This window comes from Microtus pennsylvanicus, chromosome 7, assembly GCF_037038515.1.
Source record: "Microtus pennsylvanicus isolate mMicPen1 chromosome 7, mMicPen1.hap1, whole genome shotgun sequence".
NCBI classification, from domain to species: Eukaryota; Metazoa; Chordata; class Mammalia; order Rodentia; family Cricetidae; genus Microtus; species Microtus pennsylvanicus.
The window spans coordinates 81,165,269-81,183,445 of NC_134585.1; the positions used below are offsets into that span (position 1 = coordinate 81,165,269).

Sequence of the window (18,177 nt, forward strand, 5' to 3'; positions counted from 1 at the left end):
GGCATTTTTACTGTGACTATTGTTACCATAAGGAATGCAGTAGTTACCTCCTGATATCACTGCATGGGTTCAGCCATCATACATGATCACTGTAAATGTCAACATATTGAAAACAACAAGGAAAATCCTAGTATTTTATAAGGTTTTCCTTTAGTAGTTTTTCTGGAAGGGTTTCAACAATTAGAGAACAGTATTCTAGAATGCCTCTCTCCATAAAGTGAAAGTTTGTGCCTGCTTATCTAAGTTCATTTTTTTCTCCTCTGGGTCTTCAATATCCAAGGAAACTTTACATGCATCGTGAACAAATTTTAGAGTTCAGTATGATCATTACTTTCAGTTAGCATCAGAAAAATAAATATAAAAGAACACACCCATTTGGTCCAAAATGAGTCTGTCCAATTGGATGACTGTACATTTTCTCTTGTGTATGGTGTGTGTGTTATATGTGAGTGTATAATTAATTTGGCTCCTGAGTAGTTTTTAAACATGCTTTCAGAAAGAAGCTGTTCTCACAAATCGAGGTGATTGACACAATTGGCTATTTGGCTCTGCTCCTCTTCCTGATGATCCGCTATAATTCCGATATTACTAGTGCATTAGCATCTCAAAGACTTCGCTAAGCTCTACTGCATTTCTTGTACCCTGAAACCTAAATTTATGACATGTTTAAAGTAGTCCAAGGACATGATGTGAAGAGCCTCATCTTATTAGCAGCCTCACCCTGTTCAGTCGCCTTCCTCGTAGAATGTTCCTCTGATGTCCCTGCACTGTTGGGTATTTGTAGAGCTCTTACGGACAGTACTGAGGGGGTGTGTGATGCTTCCGTAAGCAAACACAGAGCAGTTTGACTCACTCAATGCATGCGCTAGTGCTCACGCTTACGTACCCGAGATTTAGAACTCAGCAGTTCTGCAGTGTGTGACGAGATAGTCAAAATGAGTAGCTCTTACTGCTAAAGAGCAGAGATATGCTGGCTCCATCTACTGTGCAGAACGCTCCTGGTAAGTAACCAGAGTCACGTCTAACTCGGAGAGGTTTGGGGTGCATGATCATCGTACATAGTACACTTACAGTGGAAGTATTCAGCCCATAGACCATAGTGCACTGCATTGTATAACCAAAGTGTTTTGCCTGTAAACCTTGAGAATCATTCCTTTAAATGCTTCATTCTATATTCAGGAAAGTTTTTGCATTAAAAGTATAAAAGCAAATTATTTCATTGAATATACTTTTCCTTCATTTAGAATAAGTTTCATAATTCTACTGCTAATTTTGAAATGTATTATTGGGTTGTTTGAACTGTAAATGTAGCCCAGCCTTTTTCTCAAGTTTATCTTCTAGTCTCGTTTTGATAATAGGCCCCTTTCTAGTACAGACAGGCCCCAATAATCAAACTAGATAATTAGCCATAATTACATATCTAGTTTTCAGGGGAAACAGTCTTTGACCATCTCTTCATAATTTATTCTAAAAGCCAGGAGGAAGTAACAAGGAAGACCACCAGGCAAGTAATGACCTGACCTTTGCTGCGGCTCAGCCCTTCATTTGTGTTCTCTCCCTAGCCACCCGCTCACATCCTTATCTACAGGTTAAGAATTGTGAAGAGCAATAAAGAAGGGATTTGTGCTGTGAAGAAAATGTATTTTGTAGGAAACAACTTTACCTTTACATCCCAGATAGATGACTTTAAAGAATTTGGAGAGAATAATTAGCTTTTAAATAGTATATCATTTTAAAGTAGAAAAGCAAACCAAAAAATAAAAATAAAATAAAACCCATCTTAGAGCATTCCTGTCTTCAGATGAACCCATTATTGATAGCAGTGTTTTGTGTAAATGCCTGAATGTTTGTCATTCTTCTTAGCTTATTCTAAAAGATACTACTTCTGGTTTTCATTTGGGTTAATTTACCTTCACCTTGATACAGGATTTATTAGCACTGTCTGTGAAGAAACATTGTGGGGACACAAGGCATGTTTAGCACCTTAAAGCTATTTAGTTACTTAGAAAATGGAAGCAGTATCCTGAGTGAGCAATCAAAAAAAGAAAGAAAATGGAAGTAAACAATGACAGTGTTAATGTCCTCCTCTTCACCTCAGTCATCTGTCCTACTGAGATGTCCTTAGTTAAGTAGAACTGATAAAAAGCTACTTTAGGGAACTCTTCCTCTCTTGTTAAAACCACAATGCTTCCCAGCAATCATCACAGAACACTCTGCTTGCAAATGCTCAGAACCAGTTGCTTTTCTGTGACATACTTTTGGTGGTTTTTTTTTCTGATTATGAAGCAACTGCATTTTTAAAATTCTAAGATTTTTCTCTTCTTTCTTGGTCTCTAAGCTTCCTGTTTCTCTTAGCCTTTCCATATATCCTATGAGTTGCTGATACCCAACTGATGTTTCTAACATTGAAAACCAATGGTGTGTTTGTTTATATATCTTAAAAGGTTCATGAAGACCCCATTTAGAAGAAAAAGAATAATGGTTTGATACATTTTTTAAATTATTGTTAAATTTCTGGTAATTATTGAAAAGATTAAAAGATCTCAGCTCTTCTGAACTAATGTGATTAAAATATTCAAGTCAATCAAATGAGTGTACTTGTGCTGGAGAGATGGTTCAGCCAGTAAAGTCTAGGCTCACAACCAAAACGAAGCAAATGGACTTCATTTGCCTTTGCTGTAATTCAAAGAGAACTGAGTTACAGAAAGTAACAGATGTTTTCTGTTTGATTATATCTGATACTATAAACACTTCTTCCGTTTTTTTCTCTTTCTGTTTTAACAGATTCCCTTCAAGCTCAGCTAATCAATATGGGTGTTATCCCAACCTTAGTGAAATTACTGGGCATCCACTGCCACAATGCTGCTCTTACAGAAATGTGTCTTGTTGCCTTCGGGAATTTAGCAGAACTCGGTAAGTCTATATTACAGCCACAAGTGTCATTATTAACAACTTATTAATGCTCTTACAGTGGCTACTTCTTTATGAACATGTAAATGATTTCAGTTTTTCTTTTAAGTATTCAAGGTATTTTCTTCAATGTTAAAAAAATTCTATTTTTTATTAATTTGTTTGCAGTTGCAACTATTTTGCTTCCCTTTTTTTTTATATATTAGGATTTAAATTTTAGGAGCTTTGAGTATATAGCCCAAAAGTAATGTGCTTGTAAAACCTAGAAGAGGCCTGTGGTTTTATTCACACCAGCACATACACAAAATAAGCATTATAATTCCTTTTTTAATATAAACTTATTCGATTATATAACCTTAAAAGCAATAGCAAACTAAAGTGATTCTGTCTTTTTACAAAATTCCTAAAAGTGGTGGGTTTTTCATATAAATATATTTACATATGTATATATTACATTTAGAGAGTATGTATGTGCATGTACACGCACCACAGTGTGAGTGTAGAGGTCAGAGGGTCACTTGCAAGAGCTGCTTTGGTCTTTGTATCATGTGGATCCTTGGAATTGAATTTAGGTTGCCATGGTTGGCCTCAGATGCCTTTACCTGCTGAGCCATCTGTGTGTTCTGTGTATTTGTAAGAGTGTTCTAGGGCAAAATTTGAGAAACCTTTGAAAATATGAAGACAGGCAGAACAAAGCCAGTGCTGTAGACACGTCTTTGTCATAACTAAAAGACCAATGACCTCATCCCTTCATCCCCTTCTCTGTTTTTGTTTTGTTTTGTTTTTTTCTCTACTTCCTGTATTATTTCCTTCTCTATCCCTTGCTTCCCCTTTCAACTTTTGGGATGAATCATCCCCACAGCAATGTTTATAATCATTTATTATATTCATAGGACAACCACTGGTATTTTGTCCTAGGTAATATAATAGTTAAAGCATACATATATTTATTAATCTTCCATTTTATAATGAAACATAAGGCACCAGTACTTTACTATTGATCTTTCTAAAAGTTTGTACCCTTTGCACACTATAATTTTTAGTACTTCAGTTGACTCAAAGCTTAAAGTAATAGCGGGGTGTATGTGTCTGTCTGACTGGAGAGCCGATGGCAACTTCAGCAAGTCTTTCTTCTCCACTGTGGGTTCTAGGTTCCAAACACAGCTCATCAGGTTTATGTGGCGAATGTTTTTACCTACTGGGCTATCTTACCTGCCCTGGAAATACTTTTTAAAGTCTTTCTCTTTTTCTTTTCTCAGACTGGGTCTAACTTTGTAGCTTGACTGACCTAGAACTCACTACTTAGTCCAGTCTGGACTCATATCCATAAGAGGTCCACTTGCCTCTCCCCTAGGTGTGTGCCACACCTAGCTCAGAAGTCACTATTCTGTAGCTGCTCATGTCCTAGTGTGCTTCTCTCCTTTACTTTGCTTTTTCATGCTAAATTGATTGACATATAGGTTTTCAAGTGAGACTAAGAAGGGAAGAAGGTTCAGCCAGGGTTTAGAAATGTTAGTTTCCTTTAAGTAGGTCGTAGGAGTTTTTGTCCAGTGTTGTTGTAGAAGTCACTTTAGAGTCTCATAGTGATGTCATCTTTTGTGTGAAAACATGAACAGTGGTTCAGATGTCTTGTCACTTGCCGTCAGTTCCATGCTTCGCTCCACACCCCTAGGACCGCCCTGCACAGAGTAGCCATCACCCACATGTGGTTGTCGAACATAGAAATATGGCGAGTCTGAACTTAGAATGCGCTGAACTGTCAAATACACAATGGGCTTTAGTGGCGGCATGAAAAATCAGATGTTTTCCCAATATTTTATATTCATGTTGTGACAGATAGATAATAATTTGAAGCTGACGGGTAAAATAAAATGCAAAGATGAGCATTACCTGTTTGTGTAGGACAGTAGTGATCTAGAGAACAAGTTCTACCACAGGTGTCCTTCACCTGTGACGTCCTCTTCCTTGGAAAGCTTAAGAGTGGAGTAAAGAAAGCAGAGGCTGGTGAGCTTCGTGTCACCTGACCTTAAAGGACAGTGAGTTCCAGGGAAGGGAAGGACGGCCATCCTTGATAGGCGGGAGTGTACAAGCACACATAGGACCAGTTTCGATCCTTTCATGGTTGTATTTCTTCTACATCTTGTAAAAGCTTCATCTTGAATAACGTGCAGAGCTATATGACTTCATGGGAAGGAAGTTAAGCGGCCATCCTGAGCTCGCCGGTGTTTGCATTTGCAGGGCTAAGAAGCTAAGCAGAAGAGCATTTCTGCATCGACTCCGTTTGTTCTTTGAGGAGAGGGGAAAGAAGGAGTTACCGAAAGCATGCTCACACATAGGTGAAAGTAATAAGCATTTAGGGATGCAGCTGATATGTGTAACTCAAAAGAGTGGAGGCAGTGTAAATAGAAGATGTGTTTAAGACACTTGTTTATAAAAATGAAATTGAAAGGCAGTTGAAGAGAGGGCTGCTCTGTGTGAGAAATGGAGGCATTCCCGTGCTGGCTGACAGTGAATTCCGAAAGAGGGAGAGCTGAGACCTGCTGAAGAGGACAGGCGATGAGACTTCAAGAACACGGATGAACTGGCCTTTAAATAGTATCTGCGAGCTTGTGTCTCACTGATAGAGTACATACACAAAGCCTTCGATTTAATCTCTAACACTGCAAAAACTAATAACAAAAATACAGCAGTCATGTCAGAACCAGCACACAAACATTTCAATTAAGTTATACTCAAGATACAATGATGTCATCTTTTATTCAGCAATGTAAAATACAATTTGTTTTGAACAATTTTCTTCTTTGTGTGAAAGCCTTGAAAGGATGAATTTATAACTCAGTAATTTTACCGTTGCTATAGCTACCTATATATTACGCCAGTGAACATTTGTTATGACCCCAAATGTAACTGGGTCAAAACATCCTCTCTAAAGCTTTAGACACTTTTTTTGTCAGGGGCATTAGAAATCAGTTTGATTGCTTCCTGTGTCTGAGAGCGTTTGTGTTCATTAATAGTACAAAGTGCTCGAGTGTTAACAGTAACAGGAAACAAATTTCTGGGTTTAATTTTGTTTGCTTACTCTAAATTTTTCTCCTATTTTTCAGAGTCAAGTAAAGAGCAGTTTGCTAGTACAAACATTGCTGAAGAGCTGGTAAAACTTTTCAAGAAACAAATAGAACATGATAAAAGAGAAATGATTTTTGAAGTTCTAGCTCCCCTGGCAGAAAATGGTAAGGAAAAACCACCTTTTGATGTTTGATCATGTAGGGCTTCTCGGGTTCTTTAATGCCGGATCTTAACTGAGAGCTCGTCTTGGGGATAGTCATGCTGTTATATTTTATTTTCGCATCTCTAACTTCAGCTTTATTATCTATTCCATGACTGTATCTGAGTTTAGAGATTCCAAGTTTGATGTTAAAGTCTTAGCAAAGGCCTCTGCAGTTAGTTCTGCTCTAATGTAGAAGATAGATGAGGGCCGAGGAAATGGCTCAATGGTTAAGGTCTTTGCCATTCAAGCATCAGGTCCTGGAACCCATGTAAAAGGCAAGTGTGGCCGTGGGGAGAGATGGGAACGGGGAGATCCCAGATGATGATGGCCAGGCAGGCAAGCCTGTCCAGTAAGGGAGCTTCAGGTTCAGTGAGCGATCTTGTCTCAGAAAACAGGGTGGGGAATGACGTAGGAAAGCACACAGTGTTGTCCTCTGGCCTCCGCATGCACTGACATACACAGACACACAGTTTTAGGAGACGGAACTCCACTTCTAACCCTATAAAGACTCAAGAGAATAAGAGCCAGGATTTCTAGGCCTGTCAACAATAGGGAGGATGTTGGTGAATCACACCTTCTTTGGGCAAAAACATCTTAAGAGATGGACCCAAAAAGATAGGAGCAAATCCGGAAACAAACCCAGTGTACAAATGATTTTTCAAATATCATGTCTTCTACATATATAGAGGAGCCAGACACTAACAAGACAACCCACTAAATAAGAACAAAACAGAGAGCACCAACCTCCAGGTACTACTATTATTAGCCATTGATTTAAAGCTGGGATAGTGGGAACTAGACAGATTTTGCTTGCTGGACAAGTGTGAGAACCCAAGTTCAAATCCTAGAACCCACACGAACCCATTCATCTGTAACTCTAGTACTGTTCAAATCCTAGAACCCACACAAACCCATTCATCTGTAACTCTAGTACTGTCGGAGCAAAATGGGAGGCAGTAGCCTGATATGCCCAGCAATTAATGAGAGACTGTCAGAAACAAGGCAAAAGACGACAACCAACACTTGAGTTTGTCTGTTGGCTTCTACGTGAACACCATGAACATCCATACTCAGAGAAACATGCAAACACACAGAAGACTGAAACTGTTCGCTTACTATGTTCAGAGATGAAAAGCAAGCTTTAAAGAGATCAGTATGAAAATTATAAATAATAAAAATAAACACAGATTTTAAAATAACGTTGAAATTTCCAACCAAAATTAAGTACTTGGTGGCAGCTTTACAGCAAGTTAGATACAGTGGAATTAGGGAAGCACAGGTAGAAGAGAAATCCTGGATGGAGTCTAAAGAGAAGGAGAGAGAGTTACAAAAGGGAAGAAAGCTCATGTATGTTCCTTTGTTGTTGTTTTTAGCCCCCAAAAAGAGTAGACATTTTGGGAAGGGATGGTGCAGAGTGCTGGCAGAAAAGATCTGAAATTACAAAAGATAACTCGTTCATGTAGGCAACCAGAGTCTCACAAGGCTTTTGAAAGGAAAGGAAAAATGCACATAATTTAAAATATTCACAGAAGGAAAAGAAAGACTTCTTGCTAAATAATACTGCCATTGCTTTTTATTTTTCTGACAGGCTTTCATATTATTTAGCTCTGGATGTCCTGGCACTTACTATGTAGACCAGGCTGGCCTCGAACTCACAGAGATCCACCTGTCTCTGCCTTTCGAGTGCTGCCATTAAAGACATGTACCATTACACGCAGTTCCCCATATATTTTTTTAAAGAAGATTTCAGATAAGGTACTGGCTTCAATTTGAAACTTAAAGCTCGAAAATTTATCTTAAAATATATGGGAAGGCAGTCCTTATACCAAGGCTGAAAACCTTAGTTCAGTCCCCAAAGCCACTAGCATAAGTGAAGAACCAACTTCTGCAAGCTGTCCTCTGTCTCTCCGTGGGCGTTCATTCCCTTCTCCATCCCATGTCCCCCTAGCCACACATACACAAAATAAGTAATCCCTTTTTTATTTTAAAGTAAAATGCAAAAGCTGAGAAAGACATATTTCAGTTATATAAAGTTAAATGAAAAGTAAGTCAGAGCTGATGTAGCTCAGTAGCCTAGAACGCATGAGGCCCTGTGCTCAATCCCCAGCACACACATATAAATAGTAATAACAAAGACAACACTAAACTCGTTTTTAGGAATGGTTATTTCTTTGGTGAGGTAATAAAGTATGGAGGTGATTTATTGTAACACCCAGGGCATTGGCGTGAGAGATACAAAGGGAGGGCCTTGTGCACAGAATGAGAAATATATGAAGGGACTTCTTAAATTGATGGCAGTTTATTTGTCTGAGTAATTGTCTTTTTCACAATTGCTATGTTTATGTGTGTATTTTCTGCATGTATGGCTTTTCTCTGGCTTTTAAATAAAGGTTATATGATAGAGAATCTTGATTGCCAGATTGGTTGACCTGGGTTGAGAAGCTCCTAGGATTAAAGCATACTGTGTGTGTGTGTGTGTGTGTGTGTGTGTGTGTGTGTGTGTGTGTGTGTGTCCGTCCAAAGACGATTAACTAAGGGGGCCCTAACTGTGCAGCAAAAGCTCCCTGGTAATGGTACCCCACCCCAGTGTGGCCAACTGAAACATGAACCCAAACAACCTGCCTTAATTTATTTGATGTAAATATAGTCTTAGAAATGTTACAGACAATTTAATATATATGCATATGTGATCCACCTTATACGTTCATACATACCATACAAAGAAGTGGTAAGGATCGCCCTTGTGTAAAATGGGGTTGATAAACGTGCTAGAAAGTCTACTTTGCCAGAATGTCTGACTGCTCTTCATTAAGGCCATTTGAAATCATTGAATCTGTGGTTACAGTCAGACTATAAGAAAGACCTGTCACCTTCATCCTGCACATTTTACACATGCTAAATGCCTTAAATCTCATTCTTCAGAGAGAAGCTTCTTTTTCATCTCATTAGGCGCTTCTACAGAACGACAATGTTATACCCTTATCTTCAAGTCCTCTGCCAAAGAATCACTGTGCCTCCTTACAGAGTTCAGCAGGGCAGGGTTTTCCTTCTGTTGCATAGCTGTGCAGGGGGCAGACGGACAGACCTTTGAAAACTTGTTTCTGTATCAATTATTTGCATCCTGTTTATGATTTCTTTCTCTTGCTATAGGAGCAGAGTAATTGTCACTTGGTATTCTGTGTGGCTCAAGGCTGTAACATTTCTAAGACTTTATTTTTATAATAGTTTTCAATTCTAGTTTCTGCACATGTGTATGTAGTCCTAGTGTTCTGTAACCAAGGAAACATCCTACTTTAAGTAGGTGCATTTTTTAAAAAAAGTATTTTGTGTACTCAAAGATATTCAGTCAAAAATTAATAATCCTGGTGATAATTTAAAAAGTTTAAAATGTCCATGCTGCAATTACCTAAAAGAACAAACATTAAGTATATGTTTATTTTAAGCTTCTTCTTCCACGAGACAGACTGGAACTGCCATTGCTGTATGTGACACCCATACCGTCTATGGGAACCAGTGACTCAAGTAAAATCCAACTGGAACACCAAGATGTAAACTTAAATGTTTTACAAAGAGAAGAGAGATATGGCTGCAAACATAAAGTCCTATTATAATAGTCTAAGATATTAGCACTATAAAATGACAGACAGTGTGGAAGTGAAGTTACCATTGCAGTCAGGTTTTTTAAAATGAAACTATAATACATATTAGGAAATAGAATTTAGTGCAAGGAACCACCATGTACCTGTGTTCCCAAAAACAGTTTATGTTCATGAAAACTTGAAGCTCAAGTTATAAATCACACTAGAAAAACTCCATCTGTACAAATACCAAACGAAGTATACTTGTGTATAGGTTCAGATTTTCTAATAGTTCCATAATTTTGATAGCTTTTTATTCAAAACCAGTAATAGGTATATTTTAACTTCACATAACAAATATGTATGTGTATTATAGACATGTGTGTATAATATACTGTTGCCTTTTAACATAATCATAATATCTAAATGAATAGTCATATTGGTTATTGTCAGAGCTACAAGAGACATGGTGTGCTTGGGTACTGTAAGACATTTGAGAGGATAAATAATTTTAAATAGAAAAATGAAGTAAGTTTTGTGTAATCAAGCTGTACCATTGAGTATTTGATCCTGAGACCCAAGTATTCAAACTGTTAAGTGTTTTGTTTTGTATCACAACTAAGTCGTGCATTCACTTAAAATGCACTGGCTAAACTTCTCCGTGACAGGTCACGTATACCGGAGGCCCTGTGCCATCAAAACTTACGATCTGTCTGCATTGCTCCTTAGATGCTATTAAGCTGCAGCTGGTTGAAGCAGGGCTGGTAGAATGTCTGCTAGAGATTGTTCAGCAGAAGGTGGATAGTGACAAAGAGGACGACATTGCTGAGCTTAAAACCGCGTCCGATCTGATGGTTTTGTTACTGCTTGGAGGTGAGTTTTAACGTCTGCCATCTAAGAACATGGTCACCAAATATTTTTAGACCTATCGTGCCTTTCGTGAGCACGGCACTGGGCGTCTTATTTTCTTATCTCGCTTACTGTTGCTGTGGTTATTTTGAAACCTTATACACACCGCGAAAAGAACAAGAGATAAATTCAAGAAAAAAGTTAAGTCTTGGCTGTCTTCCAGCGTTTGAAGACCTGTCATATGGAAGAGACAGTTATGACACCAGAGTACTAAGATCTGGGTGGTCCTTGGAAATCAAGCCACCCCATTTAAAACTTTCAGTGTCTAATTTCTACTAATAACCTATTACAAGGTTTTTCCAATTATGAACTTAATGTTTTGTGAGGTGTCTAGTCTCCTAGGTGGATATCCACTTGGAACGTACATGGGTTTGTTACTCCTAGTCATGTTTGCCTTATTTAACTCTTTGTTTCCTTTCCCTCCAGATGAATCCATGCAGAAACTTTTTGAAGGAGGGAAGGGCAGTGTGTTCCAAAGGGTCCTTTCCTGGATCCCGTCGAATAACCACCAGCTGCAGCTTGCTGGGGCATTAGCAATTGCAAATTTTGCCAGGAATGGTATGCATATTAGTTATTCCTTGTAGTGAAGTGTTCTAGAATTTTTAAGTTTCTGCTTTTCTATCTCATATTCTAAGAGTGCTGCTGATTTCCTCCCCGGGTTCAGGCAGGTGGCCTCAGCATAGCGAAAGGGATCTTAGGACATCTCTAATCTGAGAAAAGACTCCCATGTTCGCAGCTCCAGTCATGCCTCGTGATTGTTCTGCTTTTATTCTAATTTTCTTGTCCTAATTGTCTATAATGTCTTAGCTCTAATTCTGTCCCGATTTTAATTCCAATTCATATTCTCTGTTACAAATCTGTTTTAATTCATTCTTGTTTTAATTACTCTACATTCTTTTCTCTTTTTTTTTTATTTTCCTGCATTCTATCTTCTTTCAGAATCTTTACTCTTCCAATCCCATTTCTTCTGCTGTTACTAATCCCCAAGTCTGTGTGTGCGTACGTGTGTGTGTGTGTGCGCGCATGTGCATATCCACTCATTAACAACTTGTTAGTAATAAAAAGCTACAAGGAAAATTCTCAGGAATGCAGGCATTCTTTGAAGAAATGTAGCAAAACTTATCAGCTAGTTGTAGCCAACCACAGCTGCATCTGTGTGGTGGTTCCCACTGTCTCTTAAAGGTTACAAAGGGAGAAAAACTAAACCATCAAGAGATCTAAAGAAAAGTCAAAGAATACAGGCATTATTAATATTTCTACATGGTTAGTCGGTTAGGTGCTATTGATCTCTTGAAAGATTCTGATATAACAAGGACAGACACCTGCAGTAGCGCCCTAACTCATCATAAATCTTTGAAGGACTTAGATCTAGCAAGGCCAGACACCTGCAGTTCTGCTCTGTGAAAGCCCTCCTGTGATCTCTCCCTAAGGACCTCTGTCTGGCCAACTCATCCTGCCAGGGAGTTAATTAGAACAGGCTTCTACGTTTTTTTAATTAAGTGTGGGACAAAAGGTTTGACTGTCTTATTTTATTTGCCAGAATACACAGTTTGGGGGAAAAGTCATCCTAATAGAACACAGGAAAATTGTGTGTGACGTGCTTAAGAGTCCCAAAGCTGAGTTAGGAGGGGAGCATGTTATCACACAAGAGAATGTGCACTTAGGGACAGCCAGCTCTTCAGAAGGCAGTGTTTTTCATTTTCATGGGCCCTGCCTTCGTGAATTTAACCTCCATCAGATATGTAACTCTCTGGTGTGTTAGCCTTCTAAATGTCAGCTGTTCTACTGTGTAACCTTGCGGATCCCATGAAAGTCCATAAATATTTGTTGTTTCCTTAATCTTTTAGAAGCCTGGAATATTTGTACTGACTTTACTAACAAATGACACATTTTGTATAGTCATCTGCATTCTGAAATTGAAAGATCAGTGATCATGTATTGGATTTGAATATTTTGCACTTCTGATTTAGTGAAATTGAGCATATATATCTGATGGGAGGATATGTATCTTTACCAGTCATGTTATTTTGTATAGTGGCATATTATTTGTATTTTAATAATAAATCTTTCCTGAAGACCAGAGGCAAAGCTAGAGCCACTAGAGGTCAGGTAATGGTGACACACACCTTTAATCCCACAATTTGGGAGACAGAGGCCGATGGATCTCTGTGAGTTCAAGACTACCCTGGGCTACACAAGATCAATGCAGAAACAAATCTAGGTGGTGGTGGCGGCTCACACCTTTAATCCCAGTCCTAGTGAGTCACACGCCTTTAATCCCAGCACTAGAGGGACTATAAAACGGAGGAAAGAGAGGCTTAGTCTGCTTAGTCCATAGTTGCCCAGCCTTGGTAGAGGTAAGACTTCTCTAGTGGCTTAGAAGCCTTGCTTTTCTGGTTTTCAGGTTGAACCCCAATTTTTGTCTCTGAGTTTTTATTATTCATGGTACAATTTGGGCTTTAATAACCTGAATATTTATTCTTGGGTTATTGTTGTTATACCCTTATAACCCATGAAATTTACATATGAATGATCTATGGATATACAGTATTTAGTTTAACAATATTTCAACAGCTCTGGACCTCTTAGTTTGTGAATCTGATACCCTTGATGTTAATCTAAGAACTCTTATGTTTAGAAAATGTGGAGTTTTTCTACTTCAATTTTACTCCAATGTGAGCTATTTATATATAACACAGGTTGACTGTCCCTTAATCCAGTATGCTGGAGACCTGAAGCGTTACAGAGTTTGGATTTTCTCAGATTTGGGGATTTTTATTAGGCAATATCTTGGTCAGAAGACCCAAACCTAAACATTCTATTTATATGTTCTTTTACTCTTTGTGTAAATTGTAAGAATAGTTTTAGATGATATTTTTAGTCTATCCTAATTGTTGGCTGATCACATCAATTCAGTTACAGAGTTTTACTTACAGATTCCTATCTGTTCCAAAACTTTCCGGCTTTAGAACATTTCAGACTTTGAGGTCTTGCTTCAGAAGTTCAACCTATAGACTATCATGGCTGACTTATTTTCTCCTCCCTTCTCTTTAGAACTCTTTAGTTATCTAAGACTGGCAGAGCATTCTGTTTTGATGTAGATGGGTGGAGAGTTTAAACTGTGCCTTTGTTTCGTATAGATGGGAACTGTATTCATATGGTAGACAACGGAATTGTAGAAAAGCTCATGGACTTGCTGGACAGACATGTAGAAGATGGGAACGTGACTGTGCAGCACGCAGCACTAAGTGCCCTCAGGAATCTAGCCATTCCAGGTAAGATAAAGCAGCCACGTGGTGTGTGGACCTCCCTGTCAGCGAAAAGGGGAGAGCCTGCTGTTGGGGCACAGGCCTCTAATCCCAGCACTTGGGGGGCACAATGGTTATTAGTGGCCAATCTCACAGAAGTAGTGAGTTAGTTCCAGGCCTGCCAGGGCTATATGGTGAGACACAGTGTCAGAATGGTAGGGGAGGGACTAGGTAGAGTCTTGATTGTTCACCTTTTCCTAGCTGAGAATGGAAACTATATGTTACGTCTGTTTTCTGAGACAATACACAGCTGGTTTCTTGAGATAACTAAATGAACTGGTCAACTTTTATGAGCTCTTTGCTTTTTATTATATCGCATGCCTATGCTTTCTTAGGCATCTTCGGGTGGAGTAAGACTTAATAACAAGGTCCCCTAAAGAATAGTTTTGTCAGGTAGTTGGGTCCTTTTTGTTTTCTTTCATTCTATGGGCAGATATATAGTTTTTGTAAATCTTTGTGTTAACAGTTTTGAACTATAGAATGACACTTTTAGAGAAAATGACATTGATGATTTTTAAGGTTAATTCTTTTCTTCTACTTCCTAAAATTAAATTTCTGACAGAGTAAAATAGTAAAGTAACATGAAGATCCAATCCATATGTATTTGATTTGTGTAGCATATTGATAATATTTAATAGTGTCTCACATTTATACTAGTACAGTGATAAAGAAAAATACTCGAGCTTGAGTACTTTGTAAGATGTAACATTTTCAGATTTTCTTTTCATTTTCTAACTCAGTGCTTTAAAATTAGGTTTTAAAAACTAGTATGATTTTTGTTTGTTATATTCCCATAAGCAGGATACCTATATACCAAATCTTACTGTTTATTTGTCCTCCCCCAACCCCCTTGGGCAGCAGGTGTTGAGGTAGATTGTCTCCCAGGCTGGTCTCAATGTTGTCATGTAGTGTCTGAGGACCTTGACCTCCTGAGCCTCCTGCCTCGCCAACGTCATGCCCTTACTGCTGGCATACACCAGCATGCCCAACCACCTCACTCTTCACATTTCCAAGTAGAGAAATATAACACAGGGTCTTAAAACTAGGAAGTGCTAGATGCATGTTGAGTTGAATGTTTATTGAGACTGTTATCACCATTTTAACCATAGTCTCTTTTTCCTTCTAGTTGTAAATAAAGCAAAGATGTTATCAGCCGGGGTCACAGAGACAGTTTTGAAATTCCTTAAATCTGAAATGCCCCCGGTTCAGTTCAAACTCCTGGGGACGCTAAGAATGTTGATAGATGCACAAGGTAAGATGCCACATTCTTGGCACACATGCTTAAACGGGACTTAAGTTTCTAGCTGTCAGAATTACGGAATTGAAAAGTAAATAGAAAACAAAAGTTTAAACGAGATTGATTTTAGGCTTAATTCTTATACTGAATAATTTTGAATAACAATCATGTTGTATGTTATTAATACCTCATTAAGTCTTCTGTCTGTTGATGTCTTACTACTTTGCCTTAGACATATCATACCCATGTTTACCTGTCTTGAAAAGCATGTTTTATAGTACAGCAATGATCAGCATTTTTAATTAGTTTGTATTGTTCTATTTGAAGAAATAAAGACCACTTCTAGGAGTGAACTCTATTATTCTTATATGTTTTCTAATTTTTAATCCTTCTTTGTCTTGGTTGTTTGGAGTCCTTTGGAACCCCATTTGTTACAGTCTGCCAGAGCACTGACTGACTGTTAGGCTTAACCAGGAACGTGAAGTTACTTGTTTTTATGTTTATGTGAAAGTCTGTAATGTTACTGAGTAAGGTAAATAGCCCATCAGGCAAGGAGCATTTGTAGCCCTTGTTTTTATAAAATGGTTGTGCTGGGGTTTTTTTAGACCTATAATTTTCCATCCTGCACCTGCTCTCCTGTCAGCTGATTGCCTGTCGGTGATTTAGTCTGGTTTTTGTTTGCCTTGTTCTCTATAGCAGAAGCTGCTGAACAACTGGGAAAGAATGCTAAATTGGTAGAGCGTTTGGTTGAGTGGTGTGAAGCCAAAGATCATGCTGGTGTGATGGGAGAGTCAAACCGACTGCTCTCGGCCCTCATACGACATAGTAAATCAAAAGTAAGTTCCAGAGGAAGCCATACACTGTCAAGCATTAGCATGGTCCTTGTGGAAGTCAGCACTGTAGATTTTGGCACCGTGTACTTACATATTCATGTATTTTCTATAAATATGCTAATCCCCATTCCCTGCAGGAAGTAAAGATTGAGGCTTTTATTTAATTTCATTACACCATACTAAAGGGAAAGGCTTTGGTAGTAGGAGCTGAGGGAGAAAGTGGAGAAGGGCTTTGTCAGCAAAGGCATGTATATATATATATATATATATATATATATATATATATATATATATATATATTCCCAGATGTCAGAATGAAAACAGCAATTGCAGATCTGTTGGAGAGAGTAAACGGTGTATTAGAATTAACATGAATTATATGCCAAGTATGTGGGTTGGATTCTCCAGAAAAGTAAGTCTGCCACCCCCTTTCCTCCAGTACTACTGGATTAAATCAGGCCTGGATACACTAGGACATATTCTACCACCGAGCTACATCCCTAGTCTTTTAGACAGAGTTTCATTGTCTTGCCCAGGTCGGCCTTGAAAGGCTTGGATTTGAAGCATGTGACACCATACCTAGAGGAAGTATTGACTTCCTGAAGGATTTTAGCCAGCAAAGTTTCATTATTTCATGTCTATTTATAAAAATCACTTTAGAGGTTTTAATGAGAGCAGGAAAAATGTTGAATTTAAAGCAAAAGGTGCATAAGAGAGGATGCCATTTGTGGCTGAGCTTTGAAACTACTAATTATCACTTTGAGGCACTCATTTCATTGTTCCAACAAGAGTTTTTTTTCTCCTCACAGTCCAGGTGGGTGGTAACAGTGAAGGTAGGAAACAGGACTTGGCAAGGCATAGGCAGTAGGATTGGCTGGCCTCTCTGCTAGGGATACAGAAGCAGGCAGTTTCAAGTTAGTTTGAGGCTTGGTACCTGATAGGGCCTGCCAGTCATCCAAACAACACACAGAAGAACAACAGCTCAGGCTCCCTCGCTTCTATATTCTAACCCATTTGCCCACACTTTTTAGAGTCTTTTTTGCCCAGTGAGAACAGTGGTTAAGAGCACTTGCTGCTGTCCCAGAAGACCTGAGGTTGGTTCCCAGCATCTGTACAGGTGGCTCGAAACCTCCTGCTGCTCTAGCGGCTGGGTGTTCTAACACCTTCTTCTGACCTCAGTGGGCAGCTGTACACATATCATACACAAACAAACACACACACATCTAAAAATAAAAATTAAAGAAACATCCAGTTTTAAGAAACTCCCAGAATGTCCCATTACTAAATTAAAACATTCCAAAATATTCAGAAAATTTTCTGAGGGAATCATACTGGGCATGGATATTCTCAGAAAATTTTCAGCATACCCCTCTCTGTCTTTTCTATCTGAGGGGCAAAATAAGGAGACACATGCTTTCTGGTGATAACTTTGTCTTTACTTCATCTTGAAAATATCCTCTCTGAAAAATCTCTCTTCACAGCTTCCTAATTAGTTTCACGTCCCTTCTCCTTCCTCTGCTCAGCAGCTTTTCCCTAATTAACTCTGCACCTCTCTCTCTCTCTCTCTCTCTCTCTCTCTCTCTCTCTCTCTCTCTCTCTCTCTCTTTCTCTCTCTCCAACCTATGTCTGCTGTCCCACACCACTGCAACAGCTTCTTCTCTGCAGCAGCAGCTCCTTCACACAGCTATCTCTCACACACACATCCTTCTTGTACACCATTCCCTCACTCTTTACACTTCTCTCACACTTCTCTCTTCTTCATCTCTCAAGCCTTCTCTCGACCCACTCAGCTCTATCCTTCCTCACCACACCCACACCCACCCACACCCACACCCACACACACACGTATACGTACTCACTCTCTGCATAGCTCTTCCCTAACTCTCTTCCCTCTCTCTACACCACTGCAGCTCCTCACACAGCCAAACTCTGGACAATTACATGGTACATTTTCAGGGCCTATCCCCTTCTCATAAGGCAAGATAAGTCACGTAGTTTCTTTCAGATTAGAGATGTCACATCGATTAGCCAGTCAGTAATGCTTGGGCCATGCACATAGCCTAAATGGTTAGGGTTACCATCAGAAAATAACATTGAAATTCAAGACTTAACAATTAATTAGCTGGACCTTGGG

At 38.8% G+C, this 18,177-nt stretch overlaps 1 protein-coding gene across 4 annotated transcripts in view; it reads left to right on the forward strand.

The window, feature by feature from the left end:
• Positions 1-18,177, forward strand: part of Rap1gds1 (Rap1 GTPase-GDP dissociation stimulator 1) — a 112,497-nt gene that overhangs the window by 84,104 nt on the left and 10,216 nt on the right. For 2 of the 4 annotated variants that reach the window (XM_075981238.1, XM_075981236.1), the window contains 7 exons: positions 2,785-2,913; positions 6,015-6,140; positions 10,486-10,629; positions 11,092-11,223; positions 13,806-13,940; positions 15,100-15,225; positions 15,907-16,046. In XM_075981238.1, the coding sequence (XP_075837353.1) occupies positions 2,785-2,913; positions 6,015-6,140; positions 10,486-10,629; positions 11,092-11,223; positions 13,806-13,940; positions 15,100-15,225; positions 15,907-16,046 (932 nt within the window). The remainder of the gene's footprint in view (positions 1-2,784; positions 2,914-6,014; positions 6,141-10,485; positions 10,630-11,091; positions 11,224-13,805; positions 13,941-15,099; positions 15,226-15,906; positions 16,047-18,177) is intronic. The other 2 variants (XM_075981235.1, XM_075981237.1) reach the window with 1 other exon arrangement.